At 41.0% G+C, this 21,961-nt stretch overlaps 2 protein-coding genes across 2 annotated transcripts; both read right to left on the reverse strand.

Moving 5' to 3' along the window:
* Positions 1-7,082: 7,082 nt before the first annotated feature.
* On the reverse strand, positions 7,083-7,472 carry LOC132601364 (uncharacterized). Its single transcript, XM_060314459.1, has one exon. It carries the CDS (start codon positions 7,470-7,472, stop codon positions 7,083-7,085), a length of 390 nt encoding a protein of 129 aa, XP_060170442.1.
* Positions 7,473-7,474: 2 nt separating this feature from the next.
* LOC132601365 (uncharacterized) lies at positions 7,475-20,846 on the reverse strand. The gene is made up of 6 exons (XM_060314460.1): positions 20,669-20,846; positions 20,430-20,533; positions 20,117-20,222; positions 19,533-19,616; positions 7,695-7,902; positions 7,475-7,586 (listed from the first exon to the last, which is right to left on the reverse strand). Exons 1-6 carry the CDS (start codon positions 20,844-20,846, stop codon positions 7,475-7,477), a joined length of 792 nt encoding a protein of 263 aa, XP_060170443.1.
* Between the last annotated feature and the right edge of the window lie 1,115 nt (positions 20,847-21,961).

The following is a 21,961-nucleotide window of genomic DNA, read 5'->3' on the forward strand; positions in this document are numbered from 1 at the left end:
TACTTGCCATAGGAAGTATGAGGCTGGGAGAGCGCCTGAACAATTGGACATCCACCCCCCTCTTGGGTCCTCGGTAGAGAGATGGATTTTCCTTAAAACATTTTGCTAAAAGCGGCGACATCGACTGAGACGCGAATGATCGCCTTTTCAAAATTATTTCATGATATTTAAAATGAAAATTGTCCGATGTTGTTCCAAACCAGGACCACAGTTGTAATCAATTGCTCTTGAATTAATGAAAAGTCTCGATATACATAAAACTGCAATTCTTATTAGATAATAATAACAATTGTTTTTTTTTTAAAAAAATTAACTACGCGTAACAAACAATAATAAACCTAACTTTACTTTGCCTAGCCTTTTCGGTAGTAACAATAATAAAACAACCGAAAATGTCATGACGTGTCGTGAAACGAACGAGGAAAACAAATAATAGGAATACGAGGAGTACGATGAATCGACAATGATGCCAGAGGGACCGGTAGAAGAATTTGAAGAATTAGAAGAAAAGAAGAAGCCGAATATGGATGAAACTTGAGGTGATCAACCTCGGTGATGAAAAGGATGTCAAAGAGACACGAATCAACGCTCATTTGGGAGCTCCACAGAAAGAAGAGCTCGTAGCTCTATTTAAGGAATATGTGGATGTCTTCGCCTGGTCATACGCAGACATACCAGGATTGAACACTAAAATTGTAGGCCATATATTTCCAATTAAGGAAGGTTTTGCTCCAGTCAAGAAAAAGACCCGGACATTCAAGCCAGACATGATTATTAGGATAAAGGACGAGGTAGAGAAACAAATCATATCTGGAATAGTGGAGGTGACGTCATACCCCACTTGGGTGGCCAATATAGTGCCGGTACCTAAAAATAACGGGAAGATATGGATCTGCGTGGACTACCGAGATCTCAATCGGGCGAGTCTGAAAGACAACTTTCCTCTCCAAAACACCTATATTCTGATAGATAACTGTGCCAAGCACGAGTTGCAGTGATTCGTGGATTATTTCGTCGGGTACCATCAAATTATCATGAGCGAAGAAGATGCTAAAAAGACTGCCTTTATCACCCCTTGAGGAGTTTACCATTACAGGATAATGTCGTTCGGCCTCAAAAACACTGGTACCACATACATAAGAGCTATGACTACCTTGTTCCATGATATGATGCATCGAGAGATTGAAGTCTATGTGGACAATGTCATCATAAAATCAAGAGAAAACTCCGAACAAACCATGCATTCATGTAAGTTTTTTGACAGACTTTGCAAATTCAACCTAAAGCTGAACCCTGCAAAGTGCGTACCAGTGTTCACAACTTGGGTCCACAACTTTGATTAAAGAAACTACTCATACATGTTGGTCACAAAAGTAGTAAGCAATAATGAAGACATAAAGCTTACAATGAGTAATAAAGATGGTGGAAAGGAGTCTTTTTATCTTCACTAAGCTCCAAAAGTGGTGTATTCAATGCTCATCCACCAATGGAAAAAGTGTTAAATGTTGGAGAAAAATCTAATATGCACAAAAACCTAAAATGTTCTTTAAAAAGGCTCCAAAAACAGACATCAATAATTAGCAAAACTGCCCCTGGTGGCAGAATCGACGGACCATCGATCAATTCAACGGGCTGTCAATTCCTTTGTCTTTTAGTTCTTCCGTTTAATGGTCCATTCGACGCTGCCGTCGACCAGTTCAACGCTCCGTCGATTGTTCCGTCTTTCTCTCTTCTGTGGACAAGTCTGTTTGACAAGACAAATGACGAAACGTCAATCCAGTCGATACTTCGTCGATGGCTCCATCCTTTATCCTCTTCAACTTAGGCCATCACTGGAAAATTTAACTGTCGACGCTCCAAAGTACGGTCCGTCGATCAATCGACGGACCGTCGAATCTTCATTTCTGGGCAATTTTTCCTTTTTTCTTTGTTTTTGTTTTTGGGCCATCGCCTTCCTAAAACACAACAAAAACACATTAAAATGAACCAGACTTACTTGAGAACACCCAAAATCCATAGTAAAAAGGCGTCGAATGTGCCATAAATCCGCGTTACATCAACACCCCTAACTTAGGATCTTTACTTGTCCTCAAGCAAGTCAGACCAAACAGCTACGCAATAGAAACTACAAGTAAACTAAAAAAAGAGTGAATGTAACTACAATGGCGTTTGTTCATCACTACCGGCATGTGTGTTTTCACATCAACTCCCTCTTTCCTCATTTCAAAACAAAGTTCTTTTATCATAACTTATTAAAATTGACTATGACGCTTCAATCAATGACATCACATTATCAAAAGCATTTATGCGTGCAAGTATTCACCATTATGCCCTCACTTAGATCAGAGAATGTCCCGCACACAATTTAAAGATAAGAACCAGGACAAGGATAAATGAGAATAGATAGCACTCACACTCACAAAGAAGTTCATGATATGCAAGTGCAGATACCATATGCTTTCCCTTAATTTCAATGCCTAACACTTTCAAATGGTTCAGTTGTGATCACTATAGGACTTTTTCTTGGGTTGTAATGTAGGCTCGGGGACGGGTAGGATACTTATTTGGGAGTCAGTGAATCATCCTCCTCGACACTACACATTCTCACTTTTTGCACGCCCATTCTACTCATGATTAATCCTTCAACTTATGACTATGATATGATTTGATTCCTACTAGAATTTATAGTCTTTCTATGAGACAATTATTAAAAAAAAAAAAAATCACATCTAGTTCTCGACTATTTAACTCATACACCTCCAGCTTTAGGCTCTTAGCCTCTACTTCACACATATGCCACCCCCAACTTAGGAAATTTGCCTCTTTTCTCTCGTAGCGTCAAGGAGGGAACGAGTGTAAAGATGGAATTAATTCATGAAGAGGGGCAAAGGTTTGTTATGGTTAATCAAGAAAAATGGTCAAAGGCTCAAAAGGGAGAATTAATGATATTTATATAGAACGGGTTTTGGGATTTTTAAGGCTAAAGTGACTATTTACAAGGAAATCCTATGATCACTTCACAACCAACTATCCTAATATAGCACAACTTACCGGGCAAGTTCTAGATCCACAAATGCCATCAATGAACACAAGAAGTTCTAACACGTGCCATGGCATAAGGATTTGAACACTCAACCCATACACACTCTAATATCTATGATGTCACAAAAACAACCATACATGTCAATTCATTACAACTTATGATAGGCCATAAAATTTCGGAGGGGTCAATTTTAAATCAATTCATTTCCAATTTCAAAAACATCCTTTTCATTCCAATTTGTTCTCGAAATTCATGCCATTAGTTCAAAATGCAACAACCACTACAGTCACAATTACTCTAACCAAGATTTAACACATATATACACTACTAGATATATCAGGTTACCCCACCCCCAGCAAAAAAAGGATGCACTGTCCCCAATGCATCAAAATCATACCATCACCCTATGGTGGAAGGGCCGACCTAAGATGCTCTAATCCCGCTGCTGCTGCGTAGGTGTCTCCTCCGCATCAGTGCGAATGGAAACTGTCTCTACTGCTGGCTCAGCGGACCTAGGAGGTGGGGTTTACTGGCCCTGTGGCTGCAGGTCCTGAGCAGCTATCGTAATCGGCTCGGTGCTGGGATAGCACTGGTGCTGGACGATGCTCCGGTGAACCTCGTGTCTAGGCGCGACCGACTAATACTTTCCTGAAACTCAGGGTCCTCATCCTCATTATCATCCTCCTTATCATTATCATCAGCTAATGTCTCAGTCCTTTTTCTCTTGAGACTTTCCCTAGTCTCTTCCTCAATCACCAAGTCAACTACTTTGATCAAATCTGAAATGCTGTCCACTAGCATAGGTGGTGTCGTGTTATTCACAATAACCTGCTCTCCCGCACGAAGGGCCTTGACCTCAGCTCTGACTTCTTCAAGTTCGGTATTCCTATCCCTAGAAGTACCACTCTTACTCTTCTTCTCAATAGTGAGTATCCGCATCTCTAAACTGTCAAGTCGCGCATTCACCCTAGCGTGATGCCTCTCCATAGCCTCCTGAAGAGGCTCCAACTCTGGTGCAATCTCTTTGCGAACAAACATACCTAACTTCTGTAATATCCGGGTAACCTGCTGATCAGCTCGTTCGGCTTTGATGGCAAACTCTTTGACGTTCGCCCTGTTGAGGACAAAGATATCCTCGGAGGATGATATTGCGGATGAAGGAGGAATAGGAGCTGAAGATGGGGCTGCAGGCTGAGGTGGTGCCTCTAAAGAAGTGGTAGCATCAGCTACAAATGGTGAGGAGGCGGCTGCTGGGGAAAAGCCCTCAGTGGCCAGATCAACTGTGTCCTGTGGCACTGAATCTATAACATGCTCAGTCTCCTCATCCGGGAAGTCTTGCAGTGAAGTGCTGGTGGCCTAAGATGTACAGAGTGTCTCATCCCCACTCCGTGTGATGTCACACACCTTTGTTACTGGGAGAGTGGCTGCAAATGTATCAATGTGTCTCACCTGGGCCATCCTGCACAACTGTGTGATAAGGGACGGTAAAATCAAAGTTTTCGCCTCCTGTGGTACGCGTGCCCGAATGGCTCTACTGATCAACTCACCCAAGTTCATCGGGACCTGGATAGCATAGCAGCCACAACTACTGCTCTATCCGGTGTGACTATGTTATTCGCTCCCGTTGGCAAAATGCGATAGATGACGAAATTCCACCAGAATTTAGCTTCCAAGCTGATATCAACCTTATGTATCTTTGCAGCCAAGTTACTCACCCATGGGGCCTTGTCCGCTGGACCTCGAGCCATCATTGTCACAAACCATTCTCTCACAGATTTCTTAGCTCTTCTTTCAAACTTATCATCATATTCCATTGTGGTTGGCTCAACGAAGTCATCCCCAAAATAAAACCTGTTGATTGTGCGGGCTAAGATATCAACATGTACACCCCTAACATACACTGTATTTAATGGAAGGGCGGCTTTCAAACCTCTTTTTTTCTTGTGTCGCTGCTTTAGCAGCACTCTGTAGGTAGTATAGAAATCCTGAACCATGGTCGGGAAATAATCCCCTGTAGGCTGTGTGAATGCCTCAAGATTATAGTGGTGGATGAGATCAGTAATCCGAGGGTAACTCTCTAATCCGCCTATACTGATTTGTTCCTCTTCTTGAATATTCCTCCTCGGGTTACCCCCGGTGACTATAGTGGCACCCTTTATGTAGTACTTTCTGCACCTATCATAAGGGAATCGGATTACAGCTACCTGCCTCTTCTGCAGCCACAGCCGTTCTTGTTCCTCATCTGAATTGCACTCAGAAGCGGCTTGTTGCTCTGTTGCTGCCTTGCTAGCACTAGTGGATATAGAGGATGACTCCCCTCTTCAGATTGGGAGGAGTTTGGGGTAGGTGGTTCTACGCGGGGAGTGGTGGTCCGTGATCTCGTTCTAGTCGTTGGTACCACCTCTTGACGTTCAGAGTTGGAAGGTTCATCTCTAAGAGTAAGGGTCGATTGTCCCCGACCTCGGTCTTTTTTAGGACCACCACCCCGCTTGACTGGATTCTTTGGAGGCATATCTACAAGAAGAACACCCTTCGTGGTTGAGTCAATCATAAAAATACAACCAAACCAAAAAAAATGCAAAATATGAGATAACTTTAAAGCTGCCAGTGGTGATGCCGATTTGCTAGAAGAGACATCGAACTGATCGACGGAGTGTCGAATTTTTCGTCCAACAGATCGAAGGCCCATCGATCGCACCGTCAATCTTTCTTTGGTCACTGGAGTTTGCAACTTAAAGATGGTGGAAAGGATGCTTCGTCGATAGATTCGACGGACCGTCGAGTCCACCATTGAATGTGTTTTGCCTCAAACCTTTGTGAGGAAACAGTCGACGTTAAGAAGGACGGTTCGTCGAGTGAATCGACGGACCGTCGAACTCAGTGTCAAATGGACTTCTGGCTTACTCAACACGATCCTTGGGTCGTGGGGCAAACCCTCTCGTAATTTAGGGTAACTCAGACTTCACCCAACATTGGCTCGGGTTAGATTATGGAAAATAATTGGCGGGCAAAACACCTCTTTGGTCGTAATGCCCTCTAAGCCAACATTTCAAACAACAACAATTTTACACTTGGGCATTTCATCAAACAGGTGGCAGGCAAAACAACAACAATCTCATGAATGAGGTGTGTTTGTCGTGTTGCCTTCCGACTCGGTAGAAGACGATGCACTCGCTCCACGAGTCTCAATTTTCAGCAATAAGTTATACCCAATGAATCAAACATCCACACAAACCACTAGCATAACTAAACTAACAACAACAATACATGGAAGCAAACAACGAGCACGAACATGTAAACAAACAATACATGATCTAGCATACCTTAAAATTGAAAGAAGACTTGATTTTAGCACTTAAGGAATGAGGAACACACAATTAGCCACTACTAGGGTTACACACAATAGCAGGAGGGAGTAAATTGGGGAGAAAATAATGGTAAATGAGAGGAATGGTGGTTAATGGGTGAATTTAAGAGAGGGGATGGTGGAGTAACTGTTGGGTAATAGTTATGGGTGAGGGAAATGTGGAAGAGGAAGGAGTATTTAAAAAAGAAGAAGTGGGAAGAGAAAGGGGGTGCGTCGGGTTATATAAATAATAGCCCTACCCGACACGTAAAAAGGACAGAACATCGAATGGTTCGACGTTCCGTCGAGTGCAACGTCTTTGATCATTCCATTTTTTTATATGCAAGGGAGAAAAACGCCCGTTGAATTGACCGTCGTTCAATTCGACGGAGTGTCAAACATGTCGTTGAAAGGCCATTATTTCCAGTGATGAATCTTTCAGGTGGTCCATTTCGACGGCGCATTCTACGGCTCGTCGAATTGATCGACGGTTCGTCGAATGTGCACCGTTCATCTGCTTTCCTGGAAATTTCTTGATTCAACACTTAGGTTCCTAGACACATCAACAAACATCAAAACAACACAAAAACAAAAACCAACAAACCGAAAAACATAGTGCGAACATGAACATGGGTTGCCTCCCAAGAAGCGCACAATTTAACGTCGCGACACGACGTGATACTACTTTTGGTGTCAAGATCCAGTGCCATGTTTCAACCGGTGAGCATCGACAATCTTGTCACCATCAACAATCAAATGATAGTGCTTTACCCAATGGCCATTCACTCTGAAAGTATGAGTCCCATCTTTGGACTTCAATTCCATCGAACCATTGGGTGAAACACTCACCAAAGTAAAAGGACCGGACCACTTGGATTTCAATTTGCTTGGAAAGAGCTTCAACCTTGAGTTGAATAGCAACACCGAATCACTCGGTTGAAAATCTCTCTTTAAAAGTTTGACATCGTGATAATGCTTCATCTTTTCTTTATACAAAGCCGCACTCTCATAGGAATGATACCGAAACTCCTCCATTTCATTCATTTGAAACAACTGCAACTCGGCTGCTTCGTCCCAATGCATGTTCAATTTTTTAGTGCCCACAAAGCTTTGTGTTCAAGTTCAACCGGTAGATGATAAGCTTTACCAAACACCAACTGATAAGGAGAAGTACCAATGGGAGTCTTGAATGCCATTCTATAAGCCCAAAGAGCATCATCAAGCTTTAATGACCAATCAGTTCTATTTTCAGTAACCGTATTGGCTAAGATACTCTTTATCTCCCTATTGGAGACTTCGACTTGCCCACTAGTTTGGGGGTGGTAAGGATTTTCCACCCTATGCTTCACTCCATATTTCTCCATGAGACTAGTGAATTGCTTGTTGCAAAAATGAGTGCCACCATCACTAATGATCGCCCTAGGAGTGCTATTCTTTTTGAGAAAATTTGTGACATTCTTGCCGTCATTGTTAGGCAATGCTACAGCTTTGACCCACTTGGACACATAGTCAACTACAAAAAGGATGTACCACATGCTACGAGAACTCACAAATGGGCCCATAAAGTCGATGCCCCACACGTCAAAGAGTTTAACCTCCATGACACAGCTCATGGGCATTTCGTGCTTCCTCGCAATTGACCCTTGGCATTGACATTGGTCACAAGATTTCACCATCAAATTTGCATCATGATAAAGGGTCGGCCAATAATAGTCACATTCAAGCACTTTTGCCGCGGTGTGGTTTCCACTATGATGACCCCCCACGGGATAGTCATGGCAAGCTGTCAAGATTTCCATCGCCAAATGATGTTGTCGGCATAAGTGCGGAACAAATAGGGCTCATCCCAATAGTATTGATGACTATCTCTCAAAAATATCTTCTTTTAATAAGCTTTGATGTCGTCGGGGATAACTGTTACACCTCGGAAAAAAAAATCTCGTCGATGTACAGTGAATAGATTAACGAAGAGCACAAAGTATATGGTATTTCGATAAGTAAGGAATGACATTGTATGACCCTAGTTAAGATTTCAAAGATGTTCGAGATAGGGGAAGAAATATTGCCAAGAGAAGGCAAGACATACGATAGGCATCATAAAGGAATTTCGAGTAAAGAATTAACGAGGATTTAATGATGTCTTGGAGAACAGTGATAATGTCCCTTATATTGGTATTGAGGTGTTAAACAAGTTTAAAGAAGGTTCCATAAGGATTGGAGATCAAATGAGTCGACGAGAACGGACTTCGGAACACTGGGGATTATACGGCCAAACATACTGGCTGTATAAAACATACGGTCCGTATGTTAGGACCGTATAATCAGCCCAGAATGACACATTTCACTCGACCAAACATACGGCCAAACATACGGCCCGTATAAAATGTACAGACCGTATGTTGGTCCATATATCTGGTCGGGGACTGGTTCATTAAATAAGGGAACCAAGTTTCATTTCATTTCATTTCCATATCACACCCCTTCTCTCTAAAACATATCTCTACATTTATTCCACAAGAATTCAAGAAGTATTGGTGATCAACAACATAAACTAAGCGGATCAAGTGTAAGGAAACCCATTAAAGATCATCCAAGTCAAGAAATCTCATTGGAGATGAACTAGGGTTTTGGCTCAAGTGAAGTATTTCCATCCAAGGCTTGTTCCTACAACATCTAAGGTAAGATTTATGGTATTTTTATGTTGCTTAAGGTGTTTCAAAGTTGAAATACTTGGATTGTAGAAGGATATATAAAAATGGGTCATAAGTGAGAAATAGTGCCATTTTGAGTAATAGCTTGAATTGAGTTACGATTCTTGATGTGTTGTGATATGAAAATGTTATAAATGATGTTAAGAACATGGGATAGGAAATGTATATGAATGAACGTAGTCGTGTGTTATGACCATGGGTATGGGTGATTGGAAGCGAATTGAGAAGTATAGATAATGTGGATAAATAATGACTATCGTTATAATATTGTGGTTGTATTATTGACGTTTGGGAGTTGATTTACGAGATGGAGGAATGTCGTGTGAATAAAGGAGATATTTTCCAATTTTCTCCAGCTTTAGTCATGTATGCTAGCTATCGATTTCTAATGATAGTATGACTTTAATGAAGGTAGGAACGTGAGCTTCGGAGGAGAACGTGCAAGTGTTGAATAGTTGAACGGAAAGGTATGTAAGGCTAGCCATTATTTCATAAGGCATGGTTCTTTGCCCAATCTTCTAAATCTTCTTTAAGTCTATGATGTCCTCCAAATGACTCTATCTCCAAAGGCTACAAAGCTTATAATCCTTCATATGTATTGCGATTTTTCTAAATTCCTTATATGAAGAATAATCCTATAAGGATAGACGTAATGAATGACGATAATGGTAATGATGATAATGATGACGACGATAATAGCGACAACGATAATGATGACGGTGATAGTGGTGATAATGCTAAAGATGCCTATGAGCTTATATGTATGTGTGCCTATGTATGGCTATTATGAAACCCCGAGCTTAAATGGCCGGGTAGAATATATAGATGTAAATGTATATATATGTATATGACGATGCACCTGCATCACTGCAGTTGGGTACATATAACACTGAGCCTTGGTAGGGCCAGATATGTGTAACTCTGAGCCTTGGTTGGCCAGGTATGTATGACCACCGAGCCTAACCATAGTCGGGTACGTGAAACACCGAACCATTGTGGTCGGGTATGCTATGTAATTGATATGTACATGATATGGATACGTATATAACATGGATATGTATATAGTATGGATATGTATATGATATAGACATGAGCATGAATACAGACATGATGCAAATACGAATAAGAATATGTATTAGAATACGATTATAGATACGAAATGTGAATGAGTATGGATACGAATACGGATACGGATACAGATGTATGTACACAATCTCACATTAGAAATGAAAGTCCCAATGACAAGCAAGTAAGTGCTTATGACGATGATCCTGCTATCTCCCATCTTATGCTATTTCTCATGTTGGTTATTATGCTTCTATATTGATATTGATCATGCTTTACACACTCAGTACATTCTTCGTACAGACGCCCTTTTGTTTGTGGACGCTGCGTCATGCCCGCAGGTGCCCAGGGAGACAGACTTGATTCATAGCTACATTCTCAGGGACTACAGAGTGGAGCTCCATTTCATTCGGAGTTATAGCTTTTGGGTATTGATTCTTTTGTGTACATAATTATGGGCATAGTGGGGTCCTGTCCTGCCTATATGATATGACATACTCTCTTTAGAGGCTCGTAGACATGTGTATATAGTTAGATGTGGTGGCCTTGTCGGCCTATATTTTGCACATCATTTTGTTAGCCTCGTCGGCTTATATACATTGATATGGGCATAGATGCCAATGATGATATAAAGGTATTGTTGTCCAATGGGACTAGTTCGATTGATGAATAGAAATGTATGATTTAATATGTGGCTCACGTAGAGGTAAGTGTGAAAGTATGTTAAGAGGTGCTCGGGTGGGCTAGCATCCGGTGCCCGTCGCAGCCCTCCGGTTGGGTCGTGACAATAAGACCCGTCACCAAGAAGTTGGCGATATCCGCATACCAAGGAGTAACTTCACAAGAAACGGACAAAAGTCTTTCATTGGGAAACGCATCATTTAATTCAAGATCACCACTCGGTCTCCCGACTTCCTCAAGCCTAGATAGATGATCCGCAACTTGGTTTTCACAACCTTTTCGATCTTTGACTTCAAAGTCAAACTCTTGCAACAATAAAGCCCAGCGAATCAACCATGGCTTTGGATTTCTTTTTTTATCAAATATCTCAATGCCGCGTGATCCGCGTGAACAACCATTTTGGATCCCAAAAGATAGGCCCGGAACTTCTCAAAAACATATACAATGGCTAGAAGTTCTTGCTCGGTGACTGTAAAATTCATTTGAGCACCATTGAGGGTTTTGCTAGCATAATAAATTGGGTGCATGATTTTGTTGTGCCTTTGCCCAAGCACCGCACCAATAGCAAATCCGCTCGCATCACACATGAGCTCAAATTGCAATGACCAATCCGGGGAGACAATAATTGGAGTAGAAGTGAGCTTTTCCTTCAATTCATTAAATGCCTTAAGGCACTTTTCATCAAACCCAAACTTAGCCTCCTTTTCAAGGAGCTTACACATAGGATTTACAATTTTTGAAAAATCCTTGATAAAACGCCGATAGAAACTAGCATGTCCCAAGAAGCTATGAACTCTTTTGACATAGATGGGTGGAGGAAACTTGTCACGACCCAACCCCGTAGGCCGTGACTAGCGCCCGAGTTGAGCACCCAAACGTACCTATCCATATCGAATCACATACAAATAGCATATACGGCCATAAATACTATATGCCGTCTCAAACTATATCAAACTATTTCAAACACATCTCAACGCAACCGTATGCGGATATATATATCAAAAGCCGACCAGGCTATCAAATGGCACAACGGCCCCAAAACATATACAAAATGTACGCCGACAAGGCTGCCATAGTGAATAAGATCATACAACCACATCTGAACAGAAGTAGGCACACACACCCACAAATATGTATACAGACCTCTAAACAGACCAACCGAAACATATGACGGGACAGGGCCCCGCCGTACCCCTGAACAAATATATGCATACACAGCGAACGAATATATACCAAAATATATGCTCTAAAATGAGAAGAGCACTCCAAACGGCAGAAGAGGGTGTCCTATACTGGTGGATCACCAAACTGTGCGTCTGTACCTGCGGGCATGAAACGCAGCCCCCGAAGAAAGGGGGTCAGTACGAAATATGTACTGAGTATGCAAAGCAGAAGATACAGAAACAAATCTGAGACATAAACAAAATAGTGGTACAGAAAATAAGTACAGATCCACTATATCAAAATGTTTAATTTTCAAAAATATAAGTCATGCATAGGGTACAGAAGAGTATGGTCGCCCGCCCGTCAATGGCGCCATAACATAGCATAACACCAGAAAGTTTCAAATCTCCATATTCCCCGTCACATATCATAACACAGCATAACACCAAATGTAAATGGAACATAGCCCTCTAACGAGTGGCTTGATGAATCATAAACACAGCATAACTTCGGAGTATATCAAAGTGCGCACGACAACAGAACCGGCCAGGGACTCGGCGAAAGGGATACCAGAATGCACGAGTAGAGTCGTGAGTAGTCATATGCATAAAATCATTATCATAAACTCAAACATAAGTAAAATGATCATACTTGAAAATCGAATCATAGTCATAACAAATTCTTTCAAAGGTTCTTCAAATTACATGAAAGAAAGTCGCGGGACCCACGGACGGGCATTTACCCGAGTCGGGCCCGCCTATGGAAAACATACATATCATATGTCATATAGACTCCTACAAAAATATTGAGGTAATCCGAGCATTTATGTGCAAGATATGGCATTCAAGAGTTACGAAATTCCTTAAAGCGAAACCTTTCTATACAAAGTTCGGAATGCGACTATTTCAAAGACGTAACGGTTCATACTTTTATCAAATCAAACATAAGAGTGCCAAGGAATATATATAGATCATATCATGCTCGGATTTCGAATCATAGGATTTTCCTAAAGGCTCGTAATCTAGCCTATCCAAAACTAAGGCATGCCAAAAGAAAGAAAGATTGGGCTTTACATACCTCGTACGCACTCCAAGCTAACCCGACTAAAGCTAATCCCAATCTACGCCTCGGGCTCACCAATGTCTACAAGTACGCCAACAAATATCAAACATTAGCTAAGGGCACTTAAGCCATTTATTCCAAACTAACATTAAATTCTACAGAAAATTCGGCAGCATTTCCCCTGTAAATAGGCCAACCCGAGAATTTAACTCGCTCAAAATCAACAACAACAACCCCAATAACCAACCTAGCAACATCGATAATCAATTCGAAAGGCAAAATAACAATAGTAACTCTCTTTTACATCATTCAACAACTTTCCAAATATTCATATCAACGGCTTACCTTCAAGCCAACATCAACGCTTATACATTCAAATACTAACCCAAAATCATACTAACAATATTCAAGAACACTTTGAACAATTTGCATAATATTTCAACAATCCAACAATTGCTCCAATTTCACCCGAAAGCTGTCCCAACCGAGAGCAGCCCCTAAAACCGAAACAGTCCCCCATGACACATTCCTCAATTTCAATTCATGATTTGTATCAACAATCCACACTATAACGATATAATTCCCATAAAATATACAAGTTACATCAACGCACAATATTCTCCAAATCAGTCCGCAACACTTACCATATCGTCCTTGAGTCCTTGAACGCTAAATTTCAAACTAGAATTCATAACGACAACAACTAAAATACTAAGCGATATCAATTCGTCCTTTGTCACACATTGGGACTATATACACGGCTACACTACACATACATATGTATTGAAGATTCTTAGCCATTATACACACCACAACAATTAAACATGATACAAGAATTAATTCATCAATTCTATTTTCCCCACCCATATACACGGCTAGCTCCTCAAGCAAACAACCCACTTCCAACATACAATATTTCATGATTTCCATCCATATTAACATACTACAATATGCATACAACATTTATAACTCATAAAACAAGAGAATTTCTCGCCTTTCCTCTTCAACTCCACAATGGGTTAGGGTTTGCAATCTCTTAAATGGATGCCTTGATCGCTCCAAAAATGTTTCCACGCTACTTAGGGACCTCTAATTAGTTGATTTGAACCAAGGAAATATTTTTAGAGTGGCTTGAAATGGGACTTGGTTTTTCCAAGTCTTGGCCGAGAATGGTGATGGTCTTCACCTTCTTGATGTATATTTTTTTTTTTTGCTAAGTTTCAAATGAAGAAAGATGAGTAAGTGGTCATCTTTTAAGTCCCCTTAAAAATATCTCCATGACTTAGGCCCACACATGTGTTGGACCAATTAAAATTGGCCACACAATGTGTGGGACCATTTGAGGGCCACAAGGCCTCATTTGCAAGATTTTTAAATTCCAATTTTTGAATTTTGGTCCCAATTCTTCCTAAGTGTTCAATGCCAACAATTTCATATATAACTTATGTCTCAAAATAAAATCACAAGTCAAAAGTCCCGACTTCAAATCCCGGAATAGTCTTGGCCCAATATTATCATAGTTAATCCGGGTTGTCCCAATGTATAAAAATACGGGACATAACATCCTCCCCCCCTCCCCCCCGTCCTTAATAACATTCGTCCTCGAATGTTGGATTAATTCTACGGGTCTTACCAAAATTTGGGGGAGGTTCTTTTATAGCCATCACATACAAGTTAGTCACAAATCAACATAATAAAACAAAGAATTTAGGTTACCTGAAGGTACTGGAAATAAGTGAGGATACTTTTTCTTCATCTGCTCCTCAGCCTCCCAGGTCATTTCCTCGCGGTTATTATTCCGCCACAGCACTTTAACCGAAGCCACATCTTTATTCCGCAACTTCCTTACCTGACGATCCAATATGGCTATAGGTTGCTCTTCATAAGATAGCTCCTCTGTGACCTGCATATCATCTGAAGGGAAGATTCTGGAAGGGTCACCAATACATTTACAAAGCATGGAAACATGAAATACCGGGTGTACCGCTCCCAAATCAGCTGGTAGATCCAATTCATAGGCCACCTTGCCTATTGTATGAATAATTTGATACGGCCCAATATAACTCGGACTGAGCTTTCCTTTCTTGCCAAATCTCATAACTCTTTTCATAGGTGACACTTTCAGGAACACCCAATCTCCAATCTGAAACTCTAACGGTCGACGTCGTTTATCTGCATAAGATTTCTGTCGACTCTGGGCCGCTAATAGTCGCTCTCGGATCGGTTTCACTTTATCGACCGCCTGCTGGACCACATCTGGACCAATTAACTGAATCTCACCCACATCAAACCAACCGATCGGAGATCTGCATTTCCTGCCATACAAAGCCTCATAGGGTGCCATCTGAATACTGCAGTGGTTGCTGTTGTTATAAGCAAATTCAACAAGCGGCAAATGATTATCCCAGCTACCCCTGAAATCAATAACACAGGCACGCAGCATATCTTCTAATGTCTGAATAGTGCGCTCGGCCTGTCCGTCGGACTGAGGATGAAATGTTGTACTCAGACTCACCTGGGTCCCAAATCCCTCCTGAAATGATCTCCAGAAATTAGCTGTAAACTGGACACCTCTGTCGGAGATAACAGACACTGGAACTCCGTGGAGTCTCACAATCTCCTTAATATATAGCCTGGCATAATCTTCAGCTGTGTATGTAGTCCGAACTGGAAGAAAGTGGGCTGATTTTGTCAGCCGATCAACGATAACCCAAATGGAGTCGTATCTCCGTGGAGTGCGAGGCAAGCCTACAATGAAATCCATATTAATTATCTCCCACTTCCACGTTGGTATCTCTATCTCCTGCAATAACCCACCGGGTTTCTGATGCTCAATCTTCACCTGCTGACAATTTGGGCATTGGGCAACGAACTCTGCTATGTCATTTTTCATACCGTCCCACCAATACAGACATCTAAGATCATGATACATCTTCGTCGACCCTGGATGAACAGAATATCTGGCATAATGTGCCTCGCCCATAACCTGTCGCCGCAGTCCCGCAACATCGGGTACACATAATCTGCCCCTGTATAATGGGGTCTTCTCCTTTTCACGGGTTGTGTCTCTGTACTGCCCCAGAACAGGATCCTCATGCTGACACTGCTTTATCTCACCCAGAATAGAGGACTCGGCCACTCCTCGAAAAGAAATCCCAGCATCTCCAGAATCGGCTAAGCGAACTCCAAGACTGGCTAACTGATGGATATCACGAACTATTTCTTTCTTACCAGACTGTACATCAATCAAACTGCTCATGGACTTGCGGCTAAGTGCATCTGCCATGACATTAGCTTTCCCTGGGTGGAATAGGATATCAACATCATAATCTTTCAGCAACTCTAACCACCGCCTCTGCCGCAAATTTAGTTCTTTCTGTCTGAAAATATACTGGAGGCTCTTATGGTCCGTATAAATATCAACGTGGACCCCATATAAGTAATGCCGCCAGATCATCAAAGCATGAATCACCGCAGCTAATTCCAAATCATGTGTGGGATAATTCTTTTCGTGCGGTCTGAGCTGCCGGGAAGCATAGGCTATGACTCGACCGTGCTGCATCAACACACAACCCAAACCCATACCAGAGGCATCACAATAAACCACATACCCATCTGAACAGAAGTAGGCACACACACCCACAAATATGTCTATAGACCTCTAAACAGACCAACCGAAACATATGACGGGACAGGGCCCCGCCGTACCCCTGAACAAATATATGCATACACAGCGAACGAATATATACCAAAATATATGCTCTGAAATGAGAAGAGCACTCCAAACGGCAGAAGAGGGTGTCCTAGACTGGTGGATCACCAAACTGTGCGTCTGTACCTGCGGGCATGAAACGCAGCCCCCGAAGAAAGGGGGTCAGTACGAAATATGTACTGAGTATGCAAAGCAGAAGATACAAAAACAAATCTAAGACATAAACAAAATAGTGGTACAGAAAATAAGTACAAATCCACTATATCAAAATGTTTAATTTTCAAAAATATAAGTCATGCATAGGGTACAGAAGAATATGGTCGCCCGCCCGTCAATGGCGCCATAACACAGCATAACACCAGAAAGTTTCAAATCTCCATATTCCCCGTCACATATCATAACACAGCATAACACCAAATGTAAATGGAACATAGCCCTCTAACGAGTGGCTCATTGAATCATAAACACAACATAACTTCGGAGTATATCAAAGTGCGCACGACAACAGAACCGGCCCGGGACTCGGCGAAAGGGATAACAGAATGCACGACTAGAGTAGTGAGTAGTCATATGCATAAAATCATTATCATAAACGCAAACATAAGTAAAATGATCATACTTGAAAATCGAATCATAGTCATAACAAATTCTTTCAAAGGTTCTTCAAATTACATGAAAGCAAGTCACGGGACCCACGAACGGGCATTTACCCGAGTCGGGCCCGCCTATGGAAAACATACATATCATATGTCATATAGACTCCTACAAAAATATTGAGGTAATCCTAGCATTTATGTGCAAGATATGGCATTCAAGAGTTACGAAATTCCTTAAAGCGAAACCTTTCTATACAAAGTTCGGAATGCGACTATTTTAAAGACGTAACGGTTCATACTTTTATCAAATCAAACATAAGAGTGCCAAGGAATATATATAGATCATATCATGCTCGGATTTCGAATCATAGGATTTTCCTAAAGGCTCGTAATCTAGCCTATCCAAAACTAAGGCATGCCAAAAGAAAGAAAGATTGGGCTTTACATACCTCGTACGCACTCCAAGCTAACCCGACTAAAGCTAATCCCAATCTACGCCTCGGGCTCACCAATGTCTACAAGTACGCCAACAAATATCAAACATTAGCTAAGGGCACTTAAGCCATTTATTCCAAACTAACATTAAATTCTACAGAAAATTCGGCAGCATTTCCCCTGTAAATAGGCCAACCCGAGAATTTAACTCGCTCAAAATCAACAACAACAACCCCAATAACCAACCTAGCAACATCGATAATCAATTCGAAAGGCAAAATAACAATAGTAACTCTCTTTTACATCATTCAACAACTTTCCAAATATTCATATCAACGGCTTACCTTCAAGCCAACATCAACTCTTATACATTCAAATACTAACCCAAAATCATACTAACAATATTCAAGAACACTTTGAACAATTTGCATAATATTTCAACAATCCAACAATTGCTCCAATTTCACCCGAAAGCTGTCCCAACCGAGAGCAGCCCCTAAAACCGAAACAGTCCCCCATGACACATTCCTCAATTTCAATTCATGATTTGTATCAACAATCCACACTATAATGATATAATTCCCATAAAATATACAAGTTACATCAACGCACAATATTCTCCAAATCAGTCCGCAACACTTACCATATCGTCCTTGAGTCCTTGAACGCTAAATTTCAAACTAGAATTCATAACGACAACAACTAAAATACTAAGCGATATCAATTCGTCCTTTGTCACACATTGGGACTATATACACGGCTACACTACACATACATATGTATTGAAGATTCTTAGCCATTATACACACCACAACAATTAAACATGATACAAGAATTAATTCATCAATTCTATTTTCCCCACCCATATACACGGCTAGCTCCTCAAGCAAACAACCCACTTCCAACATACAATATTTCATGATTTCCATCCATGTTAACATACTACAATATGCATACAACATTTATAACTCATAAAATAAGAGAATTTCTCACCTTTCCTCTTCAACTCCACAATGGGTTAGGGTTTGCAATCTCTTAAATGGATGCCTTGATCGCTCCAAAAATGCTTCCACGCTACTTAGGGACCTCTAATTAGTTGATTTGAACCAAGGAAATATTTTTAGAGTGGCTTGAAATGGGACTTGGTTTTTCCAAGTCTTGGCCGAGAATGGTGATGGTCTTCACCTTCTTGATGTATATTTTTTTTTTTTTTTGCTAATTTTCAAATGAAGAAAGATGACTAATTGGTCATCTTTTAAGTCCCCTTAAAAATATCTCCATGACTTAGGCCCACACATGTGTTGGACCAATTAAAATTGGCCACACAATGTGTGGGACCATTTGAGGGCCACAAGGCCTCATTTGCAAGATTTTTAAATTCCAATTTTTTAATTTTGGTCCCAATTTTTCCTAAGTGCTCAATGCCAACAATTTCATATATAACTTATGTCTCAAAATAAAATCACAAGTCAAAAGTCCCGACTTCAAATCCCGGAATAGTCTTGGCCCAAAATTATCATAGCTAATCCGGGTTGTCCCAATGTATAAAAATACGGGACGTAACAAAACTTAGCAATAACGTCAATCTTTGCTTGGTCTACCTCAATACCCTTCTCGGAAATCTTATGGCCAAGGACAATCCCTTCCTTCACGATGAAATGAAATTTCTCCCAATTAAGTATAAGGTTTGTTTCTTCACACCGCTTCAATATCTTACCAAGATTGGCAAGGCATTCGTCAAAGGAGTCACTAACAACTGAAAAGTCATCCATAAAGACTTCCAAGCAATCCTCAACCATATCTGAGAAAATAGATATCATACACCGTTGGAATGTAGCTGGGGCATTGCATAAGCCAAAAGGCATTCGGCTAAAAGGAAAGGTGCCATAAGGACAACTGAAAGTGGTTTTCTCTAGGTCCTCTAAGGCGATGTTAATTTGGTTGTACCCCGGATATCCATCCAAGAAGCAATAATAAGATCTTCCAGCTAGCCGATCAAGCATTTGATCAACAAAAGGCATAGGGAAGTGGTCTTTACAAGTTGTAGTGTTGACCTTTCGATAGTCCATACACACTCGCCATCCGGTGACTGTTCTTGTAGGAATCAATTCATTCTTTAAATTAGGGACAACGGTGATGCCCCCCTTCTTTGACACACATTGTACCGGACTCACCCATGGACTATTTGCAATTGGGTATACAACACCCGCATCCAACCATTTCATTATCTTCTTCTTGACCACTTCTTGCATAGGTGGGTTTAGCCTTCTTTGATGCTCTACACTCGGTGAACTATCTTACCCAAGTTCGATTCTATGTTCACAAATACCGGAGGGAATCCTCCTAATATCCACCCAATAGATCTTCGATAATCCCGCAACACTGCAAACACCTTTTGATTTTGTTCCTTATTTAACAAAGATGAGAGAATAACCAGTAAAGTATTATCTGGGCTAAGAAAAGCATATTTCAAATGAAAAGGAAGTAGCTTGAGCTCAAGTCGCGGTGGCTCAATAATCGAAGGCTTAGCTAGATGAGTGGTTCTTTTGTCAAGATCAAGATATATTTTCTTTGGCTCATAAGAATACGAACCCCGACCAATAAGAGAATTTACCATTTCAACATACTCCTCCATTTCATCCGCATCAAAATTCACCAAATTAGCCGAAAGTGCTTCGTCAAATTGTTCCTCCTCTAATTTATGCTCCACCGCTTCGTCTACCACATCGAAAGAATCAATGACCGAAATGCTCTCACAAGCACTTGATAATTTTAACCCCTTGCTAGCTTGGAAGTTTACCTCTTCATCATTGACCCGAAATTTTATTTCATTCTTTTCCGAGTCCATTAAACCTCCCCCGGTGGCAAGAAATGGCCTTCCCAAGATAATTGAGACTTCTTTATCAACCGCACAATCAAGGATGACAAAATCTGCCGGTAATAAGAATTCCCTCACTCTAACAATGACATCATCAACAACCCCTACCGATCTCTTGATGGTTCTATCGACCATTTGGAGATGCATACTCATTGGTCTAGGTGCCCCCAAACTGAATTATTTATAGATTTCCAGTGGAATCAAATTAATACTAGCCCCATTATCACATAAGGCTTGATCAAAATCATGGTGACCGATGGTGCAAGGAATAGTGAAAGCCCCGGAATCTCCCTTCTTCTCAACCTTTAAGGATGAAATAATAGAACTCAGGTGACTCCCACCGTATCATGCTTGATTGGTCTTTTCTTTGTCAACAAGTCCTTCAAGTATTTATCAAATCCCGACATTTCTTGGAATGCATCAAGAAATGGGATATTCATTGACAACCCTTTCAATTGGTCATAGAAGCGTTGGCACTTGGCATCCTCTGTTCTTTTCATCAATCTTTGTAGGAACGGGGGAGGAGATTTATGTGTTTGAGTCAAGGGTTTAATTTCCCCCGTGACCTTGCTCTTTTGAGAGCTACCCTCGGTAGCCTTTTCAACCCTCAGCACCTCATCATCCTCAAAAACAATAGGGTGTGCCACCTTCTCTTTCTCAACAATAATAGGCACTTCAATTGGTGCCTCAAGTTCTTCTTCAATTTCTTCATCAATTTCTTCTTCAATAACCTCATCAACAACCGGCTCAACAATAATAGGTTCAACCACCCTCTCATCCACCGCATTAAGGAGCTTCCCACTTCTAGTAGAAATAAATTTGCATGAGGAAATATGATCACCTCCACTACCCCTTGGGTTCAGAATTGTGTCGCTAGGAAGTCCTCCTCTTTGTGAAGGATTTTGCTCATGAGAAAGATCTCGCATTTGTGACTCAAGTTTTTGAATTGAATCGGTGTGAGAGCCTACCACTTCGGTCAAATTTTCCATCTTTTTTTCACTCTTGTTTTGGTTTTCCAAGATCTTCTCAAGTATAGATTTCATTCGAAAGGTCCCTTGATCATTGAAAGGACCTCTCGCCAATTTTGAGAGTTGGAAGAACGGCCTTTCGGTGGAACATAGGCATTAGAATTCCGATTACCATAATTGTTGTTGTTGTAATCCCTCCTATTCGAACCACCATATTCATTGCGGCCATATTGATTGCTTTGTTGTTGGGGTCTCCATTGCTTTTGATAACCCTCTTGAGAATTATCGATATAATTAGCA

Source organism: Lycium barbarum, chromosome 7 (genome assembly GCF_019175385.1).
Source record: "Lycium barbarum isolate Lr01 chromosome 7, ASM1917538v2, whole genome shotgun sequence".
NCBI lineage: Eukaryota > Viridiplantae > Streptophyta > Magnoliopsida > Solanales > Solanaceae > Lycium > Lycium barbarum.